We start from the raw sequence: 21596 nt of genomic DNA, 5'->3' as shown, positions 1-21596 counted from the left end.
TGGGACGACTTTCTTTACAATTAAAGACTGAGGCAAAGAAGGCATTAAGTACCTCAGCCTTTTCCTCATCCCCTGTCACTGTTGTTCCTTCTGCATCCAATAGGGACTGTATGGTCTCCCTAGTCCTCCTTTTATTGTTAACACATTTATAGAAAGATTTTTTGTTATCTTTCACAGACTTTGCCAATCTGTTTTCTAGTTGAGCCTTAGCCCTCCTGATTTTTTTCTCTGCACATGTAAATTTAATTAGCGTGGAGCAAAATACTCCATAGTTTTGAGAAGAGGCTGCAAAGTGTACTAGTTTTCCTGCAAGTATTAGAAAGCCTTGATTTGTAGACAATACTTTATTGTCAGACACGGTGCTAGTTCAGCAGTATCTCTCTGTGCACATTTGGCAAATATTTAAAGGCCACATTTTGTGTAATTGGTTCAGCCTTTGAAACTTATTAACTTCTTTGTGCTAAACGATATACACAGCAATGCAAGATTTTATCTTGACAGTCTTTTGCTTTTGTCTTGTACAATCAAGGATGTATTTTGGGTTATTTTTTTAGCTCCTCAGAGGGTAGTATGTGAACTATTTATAATAACTTAAGTACAGATGAGGTTTGTGAAAGCACTACATTTCAGCGGCATTGTAAAGCTGGATAATGTAGGAGCTCTGACAAAGCAATATTTTGTTAGCCAGGGAAATAAACAGAACTTTTCATATCAAGTTATTTAAAAGTATGTGCTTCTACTTATCTGTAGTCTTCATATGTTATGTGAAATCTGGGCAGAGGGAATACATGCTTCCTGCACTATCTAGCTAATCTGCAAAGAAGGCTGTGCAAAACGCAGAGTAAGTGTTACTGACAGCCATTCTCTCCAGTATAATTTTGTACTCTTTTTGCTAATTAGCTTCCTTCCTTCCTTTTTTTTTTTTGTTAGCATATCATAGTTATTTACATTAATGAAAAAGCTGAATAGGTGTTATTAATACCTAATGTCAACCAAGGGTGTATGACTGGTAAATTTATAAACAAAATTTCAAGTCCTTATCTGGCTCCTCTGTAGTTTGTAAAGGAAATGTATTCTGTACATGTTCTTCAGGCAAGGAAATTATAATAGCTGTCTAACTATGCTTTGTAAAACTGACCACCAACCCAACTAAAAAATTTCAGCAATCATCTAATAAGGAAAAAATTGTATTTAGGTGTGGAATCCAAATGTAAAAGTATTTTTTTCAAAAGGCAAACCAACAATATCTAGAAAAGTCTTCACAACCATGTAAGGCAGCTCTGCATTTTTGAGATGATCATCATTAAAGTTTAAAAGCAAGTTTATTAGAAATATTAATTCAGTGTAATAATTACTTTGACAGTTTTGGTTATGAAAAAGAAGTTGCATATGAAATTATTAATGTTTTTATTTCCTTTTTGTCTTTGTTCTAGGCTTAAAAGAAGCATAAGCAATTGGATTACAACTCTGACATTTTGGAGCGCAAGTGATGTTAAAACAATTAGAATGTGTTGGAGCATGGCTACCTATTAAAATGCAAAAGTTAAAAGAAATTATTGGTTGTCAGAACCTACTGAATATCTGAGTTTTCTAGACATCCTGCTTTTAACTGTGTCCTTAAATGTCCATGATTAAGATCTCATGCAACCATTGTATATTTTGGAGACCATTCTCCAAAAGAGAACTGTGCATCTAAAAAGCAGAAATGACTGTGTTTTCTCTTGGAACTTACTGAGGTTGAACATACTGAAAGATCATGACCAGCTTGAAGCGGTCCCAAACCGAAAGGGCTGTTGCCACTGGGGTATCAGTTGGAACAGATGGCACCTCAAAAGTCCATTCTGATGACTTTTATATGAGACGCTTTAGGTCACAGAATGGCAGCTTAGGATCTGCAGTCATGGCGCCAGTTGGACCACCTCGCAATGAAAGTTCCCATCATGTTACCTCTACTCCTGGAGTCCCTAAAATGGGAGTCAGGGCAAGGATTGCTGATTGGCCCCCAAGGAAAGAGAACATCAAGGAAACGAGCAGATCTAGTCAAGATATTGAAACATCAAGTTGCCTTGACAGCATATCTTCTAAAAGCAGTCCTGGGAGTCAGGGAAGCTCTGTTAACCTGAATGCTGGTGATTCTGTCATGTTAAAGAGCATCCAGAGCACACTTAAAACAAAGACCAGACAATCTGAGAATCTAGACTCCAGGTTTCTTACACCTGATGGCTATCCCAGTTCCCCAAGAAAGGCTCTTCGCAGAATAAGACAGCGTAGCAACAGTGACATTACTATAAGTGAGCTTGATGTGGATAGTTTTGATGAATGTATTTCACCCACTTTTAAATCTGGACCATCTCTGCACAGGGAGTATGGCAGCACATCTTCCATAGATAAGCAGGGAACTTCAGGGGAAAGTTTTTTTGACTTACTGAAAGGCTATAAAGATGAAAAGTCTGATCAGAGAAGCCCAGCCACAACTAAGCTCAGTGAACTCCTGATTGCCAGCGGAAGCAAAGGGTCAGGATTCTCTCTAGATGTGATAGATGGACCTATTACTCAAAGGGAAAATCTGAGACTCTTCAAGGAAAGGGAGAAGCCTCTCAAGAGACGCTCAAAATCAGAGACAGGAGATTCATCTATTTTTCGTAAGTTGCGCAATGCCAAAGGTGAAGGGGAGCTTGGAAAGTCTTCAGATCTTGAAGATAACAGGTCAGAAGATAGCGTCAAGCCTTGGACTTGTCCGAAGTGTTTTGCTCATTATGATGTACAGAGTATTTTATTTGATTTAAATGAAGCGGCAATCAACAGGCATAATGTTATTAAAAGAAGGAACACAACCACAGGTGCGTCTGCTGCTGCTGTAGCATCACTTGTCTCTGGACCCTTGTCCCATTCTGCAAGTTTCAATTCTCCAATGGGCAGCACTGAAGACCTGAATTCAAAAGGAAGCCTGAATATGGATCAGGGCGATGATAAAAGCAATGAACTTGTGATGAGTTGTCCTTATTTTCGTAATGAGATTGGCGGAGAGGGGGAGAGGAAGATCAGCCTTTCCAAATGTAATTCAGGTTCCTTCAGTGGATGTGAAAGTACCTCATTTGAGTCTACTCTGAGTACTCATTGCACCAATGCTGGAGTAGCAGTTCTGGAAGTTCCCAAGGAGAATCATATGTTACATCTAGACAGAGTGAAAAGATACATCGTTGAGCATGTAGACCTTGGTGCATATTATTATAGAAAATTCTTCTATCAGAAAGGTATGTAGATTTTCTTTATCCTTGTGGTTTATTAATGATTTTTTTTACTAACATACAAAATTCAACTGAATTTGCAAGAATTACATTCTTCTTAACTATTGCTTATACTTGGTATATTTTACCGATCAATAGATCCTTTGTCTTAGTGTTTCACAATTTGGAGTACAAAAATACTGATCATTTTAGTACTGATACACGCAAGTTAGCAATGACTGCGACTTACAAATGTCTTAAAACACAGCTTTAATACCTTTCAGAGTGAGCCGGGGTTGACACTTGAAAGGTTAAAAAGAAAATAAGATCCCGAAATATGAGAACTTTCTTCCCTCAACCTCAAGACTGAGGTACTGAGAATTTAATGGAATGCACAACTTGGAGAGTTAGCATTTACAGTTATCTTTGGATATTTTAGTATCTTAATCATCCATTTCAAAATGTGGGGTTTCTTTTATTTATTCTAAGTCAATAATATCATAAACCAAAATCCATCTTCCTGAAAAACTGACAGTTTTCATTACAGCCATGATTCTAGAAAGAATTCTTAATTTGTCAGATTCTGCAGAAAGAAATGATCACTGTATTTACATAACTCTATGTACATGCACATACATATATGCTATAATGACAATAATGTGCCTGAGAAAAAGAGAGTACAATTCTCTTATCACATGGTTCTACTGAAATCAAAGAGTTATTGTTTCTGTTGGAGGTACGCAGGAAAAAAAATAAGATCAAAGCTTTTTGACCTATAGAAACAAGTAAACCCTAAACATTACCCAGATACCCACCCCTACCAAAATGATGCTGGACAACAAGATGCAGATCTCACCATCTCTTTTTCCCGAGTATGAAAACTATCAAAAAACAGCGCAGACCAAAGTCCTTTTAAGTTAAGAGTTTTGTCTGCAGGATTGTGTGCCTTGCTATAGTATCTCCGGAGGGGTAGAACTGGTCTAGTGACTTAGCTGAAGAATTCCTTAGGTATTAATGATCATGATTGGGTTTTATCTCTTTAGTGAAAGCAGCTCAAAAGAGCGTGTTTCCTGCAGATTAAAGCAGCAGGGTTGCCTGGTTAAAATAAGTGGATGACCACTTCCGAAACACTTCAACTTGTTAACTCTGTGTTACAGCTAATAATCTCATCTCCTGTTTTTCTATTGCCTCAAAGTATGTTCGTATCTTGCTACCTCTTCTCTGCATTGTGTCCTGGAGGACTGGCTCTTATCACACTTTCATAGTCTCCTCTTTCTGCAGTCTGGGGCTTAGAGGTATCCTTTGCTATATGGTTTTTGAAAGTGCTGACCCACATCCTTTGGAGAAAAAGGAGTGAGGAAAAATTTTAGTTTCCTGAGAACAGCAAGCCAGATGGTGAGGTATGTTTGGAGGGGAGAGCCTGAGATTAGACACCTTTATCTGCAATTGCTTTCCTATCTGTCTTCAGAACAATTTGATTCTTTTCACTCTGGTAAGTTTTGCAGTCAGCAACTAAAGGTGCAGTTTCATGTTACAGCTGACCTAATTTTACAGCATTTCAGCACTAAAAGGGAAGACTTTATTCATACCGCTTCTTTGTACCAGGTCTCTTGTTTTCTGAAAACTTGACAAGCCAGTTCAGTTTACTAACCAAGCAGAAATCTTGCCATCACAATAAATTTGAGGTTTATTGCTTGATTATTTCTCTCCAATTTTAGTGAGTTAATCTTTCGTTGCAGAGGGAGAAGTGCTGAAGCCAAGTGTCAGGAGAGCAATGAGAACGAACAGCAGGAGAGGAAGGTGGTGTATGTGGGATTTGAGTCTTCAGGCAACAGCAGTTTATCAGTTTGGTTTATCCTTAAAGGAAAACACACCTTCACGCTAGTACAATGCCAGCTGCCTTTATATCTATATTTCTTTCTAGTTGTAATTCAGATAAATTAGATAAAATCATCATAACCTAATCCTAAGGGTATTGGTGAAGGGTAAGGAGATAGGAAAGTGTCAGTATGTGTATGGAAGTGGAGGGAGAGGAGCAGCAGTGAGTTGTTTTATTTCCCTTAAGCACTAAACCTGGTTTTTAAGTTCATTGTGTTCATGTTCAGTCCAGCAGACCTGAGCCCGGGGTGTTGTTCCTACCAGAAGTTTTTGTCTGAGAGGTGTGTTTCAGAAGCCTCATCAGATGTGCTCAGTCCCCACAGTTCTGCAAGTGCCAAACGCATTTTGCTGACTACCCAGTGTATTGTCTTTCCCCAAAAAAACCCTTTAATCTGAAAGAGATGGGATAGGAAGAAAACTAAAAGCAGCAATATAGGTAAAAAAACCAAGGAAGTCAGTTGTAACTGAAAGCTTCTGTAACATGAAGCAAGTAATGATGCAGAAATCTTCTTGTTTGAAGAGGAGATTGGATCTTTACGATGTTATGGATGGAACAGACTGTGACAAAAGACTTCCCTTCAGGGATCAGCTAGTCAAGTCAGCAGGCCTTGGTTAATTTTGCACTCTTAGAAGTATGAAGCAAAGAATTCTGATTCAGCAACAATAACTTCTGAAGATCTCAAACCAGGAAACTTTCACAAAATTGGAGAAGTACTGAAGTAATCCTAGAGCTTGTGAAGAGTAAAACATGATGACCTAGAAAATTGTAATTCTTTGGTTTGTTTTCATTCCAACCTGAAGCAACAAAGCAGGTACTTTGGGACTGTGTCAGCAAAGAACTGCTCTTAAAAATCATTAATGCTGCCAATCAGCATGGTCGAATGAAAAATAAGCCTTAAGACCCCGCACTGTTAATCTTTTCTGTCTTTGAAAAAAAAGAATTTAAACCATTGCATTGATGTAGTCAATTTTTCCAAGGTAGTTTGGTGGGATGCTGATGGTGGCTTGACTGAAATCTTTAATTATGTGTAAGTAATAACCATTCTTTACAGATAGGGCTACTTGGATGATAGATGCATCTTAAATTTTAGCAGTGTACAGGGAAATATTAGTGACCTGGAGTATTGCTAACATGATCCAAATTAATTACAGTATTTTAATCTATTTAGCCTAAAATATTTGCATGTAAGATTTATGGATGAGTCTTGTTAAAGTTCATCAGTGAATGGAAATGGATAAGCATTGGATGTAAAGAAAATACTAAAGTGAAGTCAACATATTATTGATTCTTTACAGAGCAGCGCTAAAGCTATTGATTGGACACTAGGCCACAATATTTTTTATCTCCTAAATGTGAAGATACTGGTGCAGGTTAGAAAAGTGGTACAGATACTGGGAAAAGAACTTTATAACGGTAGTTCCCAAGTTTGGATTCAGCTCCTCTACTTTTCTGTCTAAGCTAATTGTGCAGACTCCCTTTGTACTCAATGGAGAGAAATAAACTTTTCAGGATGATAGGAATTGCAATCTTACTTCCCTCAATTCCCTATGGAAGGCTTATACGCAGCTATCTCACATGGAGATGTTTATACTTGGAGAATATGAAAGCTACTCTTACGTTGCAGAAGATGTATTTGCAAAGTGACTATTGAAAACTGTATTTCAGAAGATATATTTGATAGGGGGACTTGTATTTAGAAGCCTTATGTTTAGATAGACATTCGTAAGCATTGAGATATGTGGTAATGCCAGTGGTGAGACATTTTGCCTTCTTCGCTTAACTTCAACACCTGAAAAGACAATTTCTAACCTGTTTGAGTTAAGGTAAGAGGCTCCCTTCTGGCATCTGTGTCTGGAAATGACAGTTCTTATTGAAGGACCCAGGAGCATCGGTTTGGCTTTGGCCATCATGAGGCAGTAGTTGCTAACATCGTTACCATTTAGGACAAATTTGAATTACTGGCTTAGAATGAAAGACTTGACTGAGAAGTAAATAGTTTCCTGAGCTGATTTTTTAACAAATGAGCTATTGGTCAGCTTCCCTTTAACTGTTGGCAACCAGTAAAAAACCCGTTTGCTCTAATGCTTTAAGTTGCTGCATATTCTATCCCAAAATGTGTACCTGCAAGCATGTGACTAGATTTAGGGAAAATTTACAGTTAACAGTCTGCCATGAACAACAGTCTGAAGACGTTATAGAAGTCAGCTCTAAAAATGCTCCCCTATTATTTCCAGAGAAACGCTGGGTAGAGTTTTCCCATGCTGTGAACTCTGTGGTAGGATTAGAGGAAATGCTTGATGCAGAGTTTCATTCTGAAGCAAAATGTTTGGGATTTTTCTACTACTCTGATTACACAAAATACATCAATTCAATGTGATATCCAAAGGTAAATAACTTAGGAGCACAAAAGCACCTCCTCGCTCAAAATCAACTGCATTTACTTGGATTTCATTTGCAAGGAAAACTTGTAAGAAAAATGTGTTTCAGTCACTGAGCAGTGTAACGTGGAGGTGGCCAAGCTGTCTCAGGTTTTGGAAGCTGCATAATATGCTGATATAAAATTTATGTCACATTCTCAGTGACTGTGCTGCTTCATTGACAATCTCTGCCGTGGGTTTACTACAACAGTGGGCAAGGGAAGAGCTGAAGATGTCATCTCTTTGGACTTCTGTAAGGCCTTTGATGTGGTCCCAGGCAACATCTCTCTAAATTGGAGAGATATGGATTTGATGGGTGGACTGTTTGGTGAATCCAGAGGGTGGTGGTCAATGGCTCAATATCCCAATAGAGATCAGTGATGAGTAGTGTCCTTTGGGGGTCCATATTGGGACTGATACTGTTTATTAACCTAATGAATGAAAGACAGTGGGATTGAGTGCACCCTCAGCAAGTTTGCAGATGACACCAATATAAGTAGTGTGATTGATGCCATCCAGACGGATCTGGACAAGCTTGAGAAGCAGGCCTGTGTGAACTTCATAATGTTCAACAAGGCTAAATACAACATCCTGTGTCTGGATAGGGATGACCCCCGGTATCAAAATAGGATTAGAGGATGAAGGGATTGAGCAGCCCTGTGGAGAAGAGCTTGAGAGTACTGGTGTATAAAAAGCTGGACTTGAGCTGACAGTGTGTGCTTACAGCCCAGAAGGCCAACCGTATCGTGGACTGTATCAAAAGAAGTGTGGCCAGCAGGTCAAGGGATGTGATTCTGCCCCTCTACTTTGGTGAGAGGCCACCAGGAGTGCTGTGTCCAGCTCTGGGGCCCTCAGCACAGGAAAGACACGGGCCTGTTGGAGAGGGTCTAGAGGAGGATGGCAAAAATGATCAGAAGCTGGAACACTTCCGTGAAGAAAGGCTGAGAGTTGAGATTGTTCAGCCTGGAGAAGAGAAGGCTCCAGGGAGACTTTATTGCTACCTTTCTGTACTTAGATGGGCTTAAAAGAAAGATGGGGACAGACTTTTTAATAGGGTCTGTTGTGATAAGACAAGGGGTAGTGATTTTAAACTAAAAGAGAGGAGATTCAGACTAGATATAAGGAAGAAATTATACAGTGTGAGTGTGGTGAGACACTAGAATAGATTTTCCTAGAGAGGTGCCATGTTCCCCATCGCAGAAATATCCAAGGTCAGGTTGGACAGGGCTCTGAGCAAACCTGATCTAGTTGAAGATGCCCCTGCTCACTGCAGAGCGGTTGGAACTGAATGACCTTCAAAAGTCCCTTCCAGCTCAGACTGCTCCATGATTCTATAAACTGTTTGCTGATCTTGGAAAAAGCAAGTTAATGGAGGAAGGAGAAACAGCAATGTGCCAGTAAGATGTCTTGTATTTTCAAACAGCAGAGCTTCTGTCTGGCACTTAAAGGGCTCGTATCAGTGGAGTAGTAGGAAGATTTAATTAGACTTATGTAGATGGTCTAATTTATTCGTAATTTCCCCACTTACGACTAATTCGGTCACCCAAAGCTTACAGTAGTATTTACAGGATATTCCATAAGATCTTAGAATTGCGAATCTTAATTACCTCTGTTCACAGTTTTCGCTTTCAATGACTTATGAAGGAATTTGAAGGAAAGTAGGTTTTATAATGCTGCAAGCATATTTCTTTTGTCTCACAAGCTCTGAAATTTTAAGTGGAAAACAGTGAGGAAAGGGTAATAAAATACTAGATGCTGAGGAGTATAATAGAGCCCACAAGTACTTAAAAGAGTGAACAGCTGTGTAATCATAAGCATGTAAATCTGGGACACAAGTAAGCTCATAAGGAGAGAGCAACTATTTGAAAGCATTCAGTGTACTGGGGGAAAGTATAGCAAGAGCCAGTAAGTATAATTTTAAAAAGAAAGAAGAAAATATGAGGCACTAAAATCTTTAACGCTGCAGGTGATTATTCAGTGGAAAAATGACTGCCATTCACTTTGGATAGTGTGTATTTCAATGCCTGGTTTTAGTATTTTCAAAGATGCAGTTCTTGATGGTGATATCAAAATACTTGACATTTTATCTCTAGGAGAATAGCTCATAGGAGACTACTCTTAAAATTCTTGTGTGTTTAAAGTTTAGGTTGTTTTAAGAATAGTAAGTAATCTGTATATAGTTCAGGCAATATGGTTATGTTTCATTTTGGGGCACTTACATCCATTTTTCGTTTCACTGAATATCATATTTCTTGTTTGAATTATTGAGTCTTCATATAGCTCTAACTTTTTTTTTTGCGCGTGTATAAATTCATTCATATATGCAGATGTGCTGCCTATGGAAAGTGAAGACCCAAGACTTATTTTTCTTTTACAGTGCTTGACTTCTGTTTTTTGAAAGTTTCTCTTAAATTTTCCTTTCAGGTATAGTACATTTAAATTCAGCTGCTGTCACTTGAGCTATGTGCAACTTACTTTATATGTTGCTACGTTCATGGTTATGTACTTCCTAAGTCAAGGCCTCTTCATAATGCTCATAAGGCTCAAAAGAGGAGCTTTCAACACCCATCAGATAGTTGAGCTTTATTTTTTGTAAATGCACTTTTCTAATACTTTTTCATGTAAAGCTTGGCTTTTACGTGTTTATAGTTAAATATGAAAATGTTTTTTTGCGTAATCTGCTCTTCAGCTAGTAAGTAATTTATTTCTTCAGTTCTGTATTCTCTGCTCTACCACCTTCCCAACTAGACTAGTTTTAAACTGAACTCTTAGCATTTAAATTTACTCTTAGGGTTGTTCAGCACTTCACTGTTAAGTATTTATGGTAGTCATGTTGTTTCTTGCATTTTATTCTATTTTTTTATAGTACTATACTTTGAATTTGCTTTTACCCTGAACAAGTCTTTAACTTCTTTGTCAGTCTCATCAGGTTTTTCCCTTTTACAACTGAGTAACTTGTTTCACTGTTTCTTGAGTTTTCCATACAAAAATTAATAAGTTACTTTGCTCAGTACAATTGTCTGCCACTCTCATTTTAACATTCAGTGGTGAGTTTCCCCCTTCCATGCATTTGGCTTCCTGCATTTTGTTTTTAAGGGGGGTATATTGGTTGTACTTATTTAGCTTAGTGTGAATTAAGCAGGTTTGATATAAGACCCTACGTAAGAGATGTGTCCTGTTTTAGGCCTGTTTAAGCAGAGACACAATTTTGAATTTCAGCCTTCTTGTATAAACGGAGCTCACTAGAGAACTGACTCAAAAGAATGAAATCCCAGTGCAACTGAAGTGATGCTCCTATGAATGTAGTGGAGCTGGCATTTTATTTCCAACATAACAAGTAAGCACGAATATATAGTTGAAGTGTAAAAAGACAGACTTTTATTTGTGCGGTTTTTATTTTGTTTTTTTATATGCAAGAACACTGGAACTATTTTGGGGCAGATGAGAACCTGGGTCCAGTTGCTGTGAGTATAAGAAGAGAGAAGCCAGAGGAAATCAAAGAAAATGGACCTCAATATAACTACCGGATCATATTCAGAACCAGTGAGGTAAGCACTTCAGGAGTGGTAGTAAAAGAAGCTAGAAGTGAGTGGGCAGAACAGGCTGAGTGTGTGGTGGGTATGCTTTTCAGGTTTGGTAGTAGATTGCAGTCACCTCTACATATGTAGAATCCAGAAATCTCCTTACAAAGTTATGCTGCATGTTTATATTACACAGAATACAAGTAAGCATGTCAGTGGGTAAGTTATTCGTAACAACTGATACAGAAGAGACTGCAAAGATTGTATTTGTTAAAGCTTGAGAAAGTTACAGGAGCTATGCTAGCTAGAAAAAAAGCAAAGAGGAGGAAAATTGCTTCCTCCACTTTTATGTGACAGTGGGTAGACCTGAGAAGCATGCTTTTGTACTTCGAAATGCTCTGCTAGAAATACCACTATTGAACTTTATTAAGTATTATTTTCTTGTAAAACCTAAATCTGTTTAACCATTTGAAGGATTCTGACTATGGGGTGACATTTTGCATGTTATTGTCTGTTTCACACAACATAAGTTACTTAATGTCTTCAGTCTCTATTGTGAATTGGAAAACTAGCACATTTAGCTCCACTGCTATTGCTTATTAGCCTCTGTGCCAAATTCAAAATAAAGGCTGTTTTTGTTTTGTATGCTTAGCTTATGACATTAAGAGGCTCTGTGCTGGAAGATGCTATCCCTTCAACTGCAAAGCATTGTACAGCCAGGGGCCTTCCCCTAAAAGAAGTGCTGGAGTACGTGGTTCCTGAGTTGAACATCCATTGCCTAAGGCTGGCCTTCAATACACCGAAAGTTACAGAACAGCTTATGAAGCTAGATGAACAAGGGGTAAGTGCAGAGTTATAGAATGAGACAGATTGTCTTAAACTGTCAGATTACTGCCCTGAACTACAAAATTGCCTTTTAGCTTCAAGTGTTTAGAGTCAGTCTAGTGAAATACCCCATTTAAACTAAAACTTGTTATTTGTAAGGACAGTTGTTGGATGTCTTTAGCCCAAATTTTGTGGAGTATTTGGTATGTATTAAATGAAGTTAATTGCTTTAAGTTTCAGATTAATGTTATTGTAGTTGTCCATTTTAATTTACTTGTAGAGAGATTAAGTGATTGTTTTTAAAAGACCATAGAGGAGGGAGTTCTGTTCTGGTTTTCTCATTGCTATTGTAATGAGAAATGAAAGCTCCTATGTTACTAAATATTTTTTTGTAATACTGTATTGGCACTAAAATGACCAGGGTGCTGCCTGTCTCTTTATTTCCTTTTTGCTTCCTCTTCTCCAAAATAAACTACATTCCGAAATATTATAAGCCGCCTCTTCATACACATGATTTCCAATTAGGTCGTAGACTACTGATCTCCTGAAGATGGAACCAAGGCTCAATAGGTATATAGCTTAGCCTCAGCAAAATGAAAGTCCATGAGTGGAGTGACATGAATTTTCTAATTGAAGACTTTGATAGTGACATTTAAGAGCTGTGTGTACTGAGGCTGTCTTTCTTCTGATCCTTTTAGCTTCTCAGGACTAGCCTCTCCTGCACAGAATTAATGTCTAAGTTGTTATTTCTTCTTGCTATCAGTCTAACATTGAAATATAGCAGTCAGAAAATATTAAAAAATATCTCATCATTATCTGTCCCATAAGGGAGAGGACACAGCTATTCTAAACAAATTTACAATGAAGATTTCATCAGCCTCCGTGTTGTGGTTTGATTATTAAAGTGGACAAGGTAATTGCCAAATAAATATATACCAGAAGCAAAACTTGAGCAAAACACTTTGTCCTCTAGTTTCATAACCTCATTTATTTCATGAAGAATATGATTCAAGAGGTTGAAGAAAAGGGTAGCTCTGGCATCCTGACTAACAAGGGAGTGCGTGTGTGTGGCCAGCCCAGTATTATTGTTGACCCAACACCAACAGTATGTGCCTGCTTGAAAATAAGAGATCAGGGTGAGCATGGGGTGATACTTTCCTAGCTCCTGATAGCTCATAGAGTTTATAGGTGTTTCTACCCTATTACTCTCCCATACCAGTCTTGAGTCCTAATTTAGTTAGCCATTTTCATGCAGAACTTATTCTTTACTTCTGATCATGCTTTTGCCTCTTGCTGGATGTTTTCTAGCTGCCCTTCTCCTCCCCCTGCATCTTCTAAAACAGTGCAGTTTTGACAGTGAGGAAAAATGTTGATTTAGTGTGCTTTCTCTTCCTTTCTAATGTTTTCCCTTTCTAATAATTACTGGTATTTTCTTTGCTTTAGGGCTACTACTGAACATTGAAAGTATCTTTTAATGAACACCTAGAATTCTGTTGCTTAAGGGTATAAGTCAGAGGTCATTGCTGTAAATTCAGAGTTGAATATCTTTGTACTACATGGGTCATTTCAAGCTTTACTTGCAGTGAGGTTCATCTGCCATTCTTTTGCCCAGTCATACACTGTCATAAGTTCCTTTGGTAGTTCTCATAACCAGCCTTCAACCCTAATACTATATAGAGTAGTAACTCAGTAATGTTAGCAAACTTCGTGACGGTACTATTCATCACTTGTTAGATTGCTAAAGTATATGTTGAATACTGTATGTCTGAGTTCAGATCTCAGCCTTATTCTACTGATCGTTTTCTTCAGCTCCATTTTTTCTTTTAGCCAGTTGCATTTCTAAGTGAGTTCTTTCTCCTATACCCTGGCTATAGAGGGGCTTGTAAAAGTTTTTTGAAGAAAAAGCTTTGTTAAATGTCACTTGGAAATTCAAGTATACTTTGTATCAGCAGTATCTCTTGCATGGGCTTATTGGTTCCTGCAGGGAACACCACTGTGATGAACCAACGAACCCCCTAGGGTGAGGGCAGAAAGGGTTTACTGTATAACCTGCCTAAAGAAGGGAAGGAAGGAATATTTAGGTGCTTGCACTGCTCAGTAGATCTATTCTTTCAGATCATGAGATCCTAATTAGTTGGAGGCCCTACTGTTTTCCTTAGATGATTAGAGCAGTGTTTCCAAATATTCACATATTCAGTGTTTATGATTTGTTTCCTTAGCCTAAGCCTACTTTATACCCTTCATGCAAAATCAAGTTTGTCAGGCACTTGAAGACTCAAGGATATCTTTCAGTCTCTTTGCAAAGTTTTCTGTTTCAGGAGCAGAGAAAATGGGATTTTTATTCAGCATGGCTCTTAAGTGAGCCTTTGAGTTCAAAGATTAGTACCTGCCAGATATGCCTATCAAGAACCTGCAGTCTCAATAGTGTTGACAGGAAAAAATTTCAGGGAAAAAAAAAATCCTCAGGAAGTTCTATTTAAAAAAATTAATTCCAATTTTTTTTTAGGAAATGCCTAATTTGAAAAGTTATTTAGCATAATTTCCTTCAGAAATTGGTTGTTTTTTAAGAAGTGTGAGATTAAATAAGGATTATTTTATTGATTATATGGCATTAAGCTCCCACTCTATTGTGCGTGGTATGGTTTTCTGTTACTGCTTAAACTTTGAAAATCTTTAAGGGCAGCGATAGTTAAAATTGTATTATCTTCATCACAATATTTTCTAGTTTTGTGGTAATGAAACAGCTTGATGCTTCTAACAAAGAGATAAGCACGCTCTGTACTAATTAGAACCTGTTTTTTTAATCAATTCCAAACTCTCAGAAAAATCTATGTAACAGCTGCTCTACTAATTTGGTACACAGAATGTTTATCACTTCTTGCTGAGAGTGTTGTACTGTTTCATTAGAGCAGAAACAGGTGCCTTTTTGATATAGCAAATAAGATGTTTTGTAAATTTAGGAGTTAAGATTATAAAGTGACCATAGCCTGATTTAGCTATCAAATTTCACCCAGTAACCCCTTCATTCAGCCAACTTCGCATGCATCGGTTTTGATTAAGTTAAGCTATGTTATTTTTATATTTGAATGAGGTTTAAAGCAGTTGGTTGTTTTCATATTCAAGAATTTGCAGTTTTTTATTTGAATTTGTCTGCTTTCAGCTTCCAGACTTCTGATGTCTTTCTCTGATATTTCATAATAGCCATTTGGTTGTGAAATTTTTTTTTTTTCACAGCAAGATTTCTTGTATACAGTGATTGAATCATCTGTTGGTCTTCTTTATGGTAAACTAAATGTGTTGCACTTTTCAAGTTTTTCACTGCAACATATTTGCTTTGAAATCACTTTTATGGCTAATCTTTCTCTTCTCTTTTAATATCTGCATATGACGTCCAGTGTCAGAATGGGAATATTCTTCTGTCTTCAGTTTTGTACTGGTGTTGTCTGTCAAGTTGCATGTTCCTTACTTCTGCTTGGATTACTACTGTTGTGGTAAAATCTGCTGTTCAGAACATATGGCCCACATTGCTTGTCACCTAGCTGTTCTTGCATTGATTTTATTAAAATGTATTTATTTGAATGGTTCTGTGTTAAAAAACAACCCCATCATTCTGTATGGCTCCAGTAGCTTCCTGACTAATTACCGTCTGCTAATCTTTGCCTTGGATGTGGAGTTCATGGTAATTTGCTTTAGGTTTACTCCCAAATATGATTAAAAATTTGAATATCAGGGCAATTACTGATTTATTCCAGTACAAGTTTATCTTTGTGGCAATTACTCACTCTCAGGAATACTGTGAAATGTCAGACAGTTTTTAATATAATTCTGTATTTATATTATAAACTTGCTGACTGGTTAAATCCAGTCTCTTTCCAGTGTCTTTCACTGGGTTCTAGACAAACACTTGAAGTGTGCTTTTCCCACGTATATAAATATGTAAGTACTTTTAGATTATTAAAATGAAGCTGCTACTTCAGGAGTTTTACAACAGCAGATTTCATCCTTCAGCTCAGTTTTTAGCTTTTACTTTGAATTGTATTTCTAAGGACCCTAGATTTATCAGAAGGAAGTGTATTAATGGAGACTGCATGCCTTTCTTCCTCTGGATTTGCCTTTTTTTTTTTTAATTCAGAAATACCAATTTGCATTTTCCTAATGAAACGTTTTTTGTTGGTTTTTTTTTTTTTTTTTTAAGTTCAGCAAATCTAAGAACGCAGCTAGAAGGCATATCCTGCTCTTTTCATAGTCCTTATTCAGTTTTTTAGGCTGACATTTGCAAAGCAGTGAAGGACAGTTGTTTCATTGCTCATGGATACTGCACATCCCATTTATGTTTATGCCCTCAAAAAATCTTTCCGTCATCTGAAATCGATGCTTAACAGATGTGCCTGGTGAGAATGTTTTGGGTTGGTTTGGATTTTTTTGTCCTAACTTGTTTAAGTAACATTGCTAAAAGGTCTTGTAATTTGCAGTGGAGCTAAGGCACTGTGGTGCTGTAAAAAGCTTCTATCCATCCTGTTCTCATGTTGACTGGACAGAGTGCATGTCTGAGCAGTGAATGTTGCCTAAATGGTCTGAGATGGGACCTGCTACTGATAGGATGGAAAATGGTGGTAGTTGTTCTGGCAGGAGCAGCAGCAATGCTACCTCTCCCCTCCTCTCTGTTTCCTTCCCACATGTCAGCAGTAGTTGGCCCAGGTTGGGACTGAGAGCGCATAACCGTGTTGGTAGAACGCACTAGGTTTGGCTTCAGTGAATGGTATCTTGTAGTTCACTAGCCAAGCAGAAATCATAGAAATGTACCTGCAAACCTCATCTAGCTCTTGTGATTCTTGAGGAAACTTTAATCTTATTCAAACAGGCCTTGTGGAGAATGTTTTACAAATAAGTGTGCCATCCAACTGTATTTGGGTTGTTTTGAACAGTGTGTACATAGGGGACTGTTTTGAATTTTTGTGTATTTTTAGTGAATTGAAATAAATCATAATATAAATATAATATAAAGAAATCATAATAAAATTGTGACATTAATTTGCATTCACTCACTACTTGTTTACCAATAATTATCTTTGCTTCAAGTCTTAATACTTAAGTGCCCAAATTATGTGTCTTCATTCTTAAAGGTGGGTGGTTTTAGCTTGGGAGCTAGTGCTTGAAAGAGCGTATTTCCTTTATAGTTAACACAGGAAGCATTTCGAATAGTTAACAATGAGAGAAAAGGAAAAAGGAACTTACTTCAAGGCACAAAATTGTTTAACCTCCCCATCCTTTCAGCTGCAATTTTGGAAGTTACCTTGTGAATGTTTCTTTCGTAAAAATTAGATTGAGATGGGGACAGGCTGAGAGAATTGGGGTTGTTCAGCCTAAAGAAGAGAAGGCTCCAAGCAGACCTTACAGCAGCTTTCTGGTACTTAAAGGGGGCCTTCAGGAAGACTGGGGAGGTGCTTTTTATCAGGGATTGTGGTGACAGGACGAGGGGTAATGATTTTAAGCTGCAAGAGGGTAGAGTTAGACTAGATATTAGGAAGAATTTTTTTCTTGTGAGGGTGATGAGGTACCAGGTTGTCCAGAGAAGACAATCAGGTGACACAGGTTGTCCAAAGAAGACATGGATACCCCATCCCTTAAGGCGTTCAAGGGCAGGTTGGATGAGACTTCGACTAACCTGATCTAGTGGGATGTCCCTGCCCGTGACAGGGGTATTGGAACTGGGTGATCTGTAAGGTCCCTTCCAACTCAAACCATTCTATGATTCTATGCTCTGCCGTTATTTTGCCATAAGAAATTTGGACATACTTAGAAGATACAAATCAGGTAGTAACCATGATATCAGCAGAAGAGTGAGAGTCAGTTTCCTGGCATTCCTCAGCCAGAGCTTTCGATGTGGCTCAATGTAAGACATTCGCCATTTGCAAGCTGCAGCGTTGTTCTCCTGAAAATAAGGAACATGGATATTTGTTTCACTTCAGAAAACGTTTTGATACCTTTAGATGAAATACACTATCATCCAAGCAATTATGGTGAGAAACAATGAGAGTATTTGGAACTAGCAAAGTAACATTTGAAATTAGACTAATAATTAGGGGTTTTTTTTGTGAATTATGCATTTATAAAAAAATATGAAGTGACTTCAAGAAATAAGTTGCTGCATCTTGTTATACATAAAAGATTTTAATCTTTTTTCCCTTTGCAGTTAAGTTACCAGCTTAAGGTGGGTATCATGTACTGCAAAGCTGGGCAGAGCACCGAAGAGGAAATGTATAATAATGAATCGGCAGGTCCAGCCTTTGAAGAGTTTCTTCAGCTCTTGGGAGAACGAGTTCGACTCAAGGGATTTGAGAAGTATCGTGCTCAGCTGGATACAAAGAGTAAGGCTTTTTCATTTTTTCCCCTCACATGAACAAAATACATCGTATACTTGCTGGCTTTTTATAGGGAGTTTTTGAAGATAACCTCTTTGCTACAGGAAGGCAGTTGCCCAATATTAGAAGGGAAAGGAGAGCAAGTATCTAATTCAAGCCATACCCACATGGTCTTTCAACTCTGATAATTATTGGATTTTTATACTAATTTGGTGTGAAATAATGACTAACACTGCAAGAAGAAACAGTAACTATGTAACGGTTATCAGCATTGCAAATCCATCATCAGTGTGTTGTCTAAAGAGTAATCAATATAGTTTGTATGTCATGGGTTTTTTTTATGATATATGCTAATAGACTGTCAGGAAAAGTTTTGACAACCCATCTGTGTAACTCCACCTTGACAAGGTGATCTCTTGCTTTCCTGCGATACTGTATATAGTTTTTCCTTTAGGCATTTTTGTCTTACTCCTGCTATTAGATTATTCCTGCCTCAGACTTTCCTTTTAAGTTACGGAAATTAAACCAGATTTGGTAGTTATATTATCTGTTGTAGCTGTGAAAAATATTGCAACAAAAATGATGATCTTGGGTAACAGTGTAGGTAAGCTCCCCACTTTTGGAATCAAGCTTGTGAAATATCTGTTTACCAGATAGCACATGCCATATTCAATTTGTAAATCTATTTTAAAATACTCAGGGAAATTTTGGCCTGTCTTCCTTTTCTTTTGGTATTGGAACTAATCTGTTCCTATGGAAATCTTTTGCTGTTTTGCTCACATGCAGCAATGAAAATTAAATAAGGAGTTGATTCATGAAAGCCCAAAAGCATTCATCAGCTTGAGTGCAAGAATAGCTGAGCCTCTTGTTGTTGATCATCTGTCACAAATACAGTAACTTGCTGTTCTTTAGTGCTCCACCACTCTACCTTGTTTCCTTGATTCTTACAGGGATCACATTGCCATGTCCTCAGGCTGTTCTTGATCAGCCTAATCATCACTCCTCAGAGGGTTATAAAACTTGCTGTGGTTTTAGAACTAAATTAATACCTATTTTGCACACATTTACTACTGAGCCTGCTTTCTTTTACTTGCAATACTTATGTTTCCTCGGTTGTATTTACTCCCTTGAATGCACTTACATATTGCAGTTGTCTCCTCTATGCTTTTGTGATGTTACCTTTAATAAGCCAAATCTTATTGGTACAGAAGGTGTGGATTTCTCTGCTTCATACACAGTATTACCTGATAACCTTTCTCTGCACTTGTCCAGGTTTGAATTAAATCTCTTTCATTTTAGTAGCTAGGATTATATACACGATTTCAGATGAGATCTTGGCAGTTCTTGGTCTCAGCATTTTCTTTCTTTTATTGAAAAACGTTGTATAATAATTCTCAGGCTGCACCTCCTAAGTGTTATTAATTATAAAAATATAGTAGATCAAAAATCAAATGCATATGGAAAACAAAATAGTTATCATTTCATACCTTCTGGTTTTCTCTTGTGACATCTTTGTTACTTTCAGTAGGTGAAAGGAAAAAGAGAACTTGACTGGAAAAAAATCCCAACTCCTTTTTTGTCAGTCCATACACTGGTTTACAGAACATGTGGATGCTGTGTGATTGAGTTGATTGATCTGCTCAGATGTACCCATGAGAGCTTTTACTGCACCTTAAGTACTTGTTTGACGTTTACTTCTAAACAGCAAAATTTTCCCATAACGTTTGAGTTCTTTCTTGTTGCTTCTGACTCAAGTGAAGAATTTTGTCTGGTTTTGATTTTATGCACTACAATCTAGCACCTGGTGAATGGACATGTACATAAACTTTTATTTTACTCAGTCTCCTGGTTTTAAGAGTTGTCTTCCTGTAATGAAGGCTTTCTACTCAGTGTTGAGAGCCGACGTGTCTTATTATGTTGACCAGTAGACCCACCAGCCTCATTCTGTGTCTAAAAACACAGAAAGGCTCTACATGAACTCAGTGTCGTTGGAGAGGAAGGAGGATGCTCTCAGCGAAAGATGCTGCTTTCATGAAGGGTTTTCCACATTTTTCTTTCAGTCAAGGTTTACAAGCTCATGCATGGGATCTCATCGGCTAGAACAGGAACTCCTAAGTTGTCCAAAATCTTCTGTGTTAGGTTGTCTGCAGACTCACTAAAAAAAACCACATGGACTACAGAGCATACATGAGTTTATAACAAGGAGGTTTAGACAGCAGGAACTGTGAACAATGGCAAGAAACTTTTGTAATTGGTCTTGATGGTGCATGTTTTCCTTTCTGCCAGTATGCAAGAGCACAGACTGGAAGTGATGAAAGATAATTGGTGCTTTGGGGACACAACATGAAGCTCTTTGGATAGCTACATTCAGAATCCCTTGTTGCATATTCTGCATAGGAAATGGCAAAAAAGAGAAAAGCCACCTTGTGGTAGGCAAAATGCTCAAAGACAAGAGATGTTCACAAGAGCTGGATCTTTGGTGTGGGAAGTGTATACAACAAAATGCAGACTTGCAGTATATCTGTGATATCTATCATAAGTCATCAGTCTTCTCTGCCTTGGTCACAATACAGAAATGTCTGCAAAAGAGGAGGCTGTAGTTTTCACCATGACTTAGAGTCATAAGGTTTTGTAGAAACAGCTAGGTCTACAGATGGGAAATGAGCTTCTCTGTTTTCCAGCTCTGTGCTTTGCATACTGGCAGATAGGACAACATGATAGCATCAAGATCAATTACAAAATTTGGTTGCTGTTATTCACATGTCATGGAACAGTTTTTTTGGTCTTATTACTCAGGAAATTTTCCTGCATAAAAATTCTGTTTAATGTCAGCACAGTCAATTGCAAAGTTGGTTTTAAAAACAAATGTCTATTCTTTGTCTTGTAAGAAAGGTCAGAGCTATGCAGGCTACTTTGCTAGTTCCTATACCTTTGACAGCACTTTACAACTTATGAAAAGCAGATGCACGGTGTAAGACCTGATGAAAAATTTTCTCAGTGTGAAGGGAAGCTGATTTGTATACGTATTCTGGAAATTTTCACGAGGTGTTTTTAATTTATGCAAATGTGGAAAAGTGAAGTTGCCCTAGCAAAAGGCTGTTTCAGAACACATGCTGTTCTTAGAAATTTTTAGAAGTAGGGGCCTAATTGGTAAGTATCCATAACAGAGCCAGTTTTTAAAAGGAGGCATCTCATGCATCCTATTAAGTGAAGGCCTGTTTAAGTGTATTGGATCCATCAAGGGCTTTAGCTTTGGATCTCTGCCAGTGCCACTGTAGAAAAGCACTGCTACTTCTAAAGTTTGTATATTTCTAGAATTACCAGAGGGGAAGTAGTCTATCTGCTGGCAGCCTGCAGACTTTGGA

General features: G+C 37.8%; 1 protein-coding gene across 4 annotated transcripts in view; it reads left to right on the top strand.

The window, feature by feature from the left end:
• The window catches only part of SIPA1L1 (signal induced proliferation associated 1 like 1), a 195112-nt gene that overhangs the window by 118629 nt on the left and 54887 nt on the right, over positions 1-21596 (top strand). For all 4 annotated transcript variants that reach the window (XM_069858199.1, XM_069858198.1, XM_069858201.1 and 1 more), the window contains 4 exons: positions 1434-3254; positions 10941-11071; positions 11697-11885; positions 18063-18237. In XM_069858199.1, the coding sequence (XP_069714300.1) occupies positions 1757-3254; positions 10941-11071; positions 11697-11885; positions 18063-18237 (1993 nt within the window). In that variant the 5' untranslated portion in view covers positions 1434-1756. The remainder of the gene's footprint in view (positions 1-1433; positions 3255-10940; positions 11072-11696; positions 11886-18062; positions 18238-21596) is intronic.

The sequence above is a fragment of the Phaenicophaeus curvirostris genome, chromosome 5 (genome assembly GCF_032191515.1).
Source record: "Phaenicophaeus curvirostris isolate KB17595 chromosome 5, BPBGC_Pcur_1.0, whole genome shotgun sequence".
Taxonomy (NCBI): Eukaryota; Metazoa; Chordata; class Aves; order Cuculiformes; family Cuculidae; genus Phaenicophaeus; species Phaenicophaeus curvirostris.
Note: the sequence above shows the minus strand (reverse complement) of the source record. Positions and strands in the feature narration are given on the sequence as shown.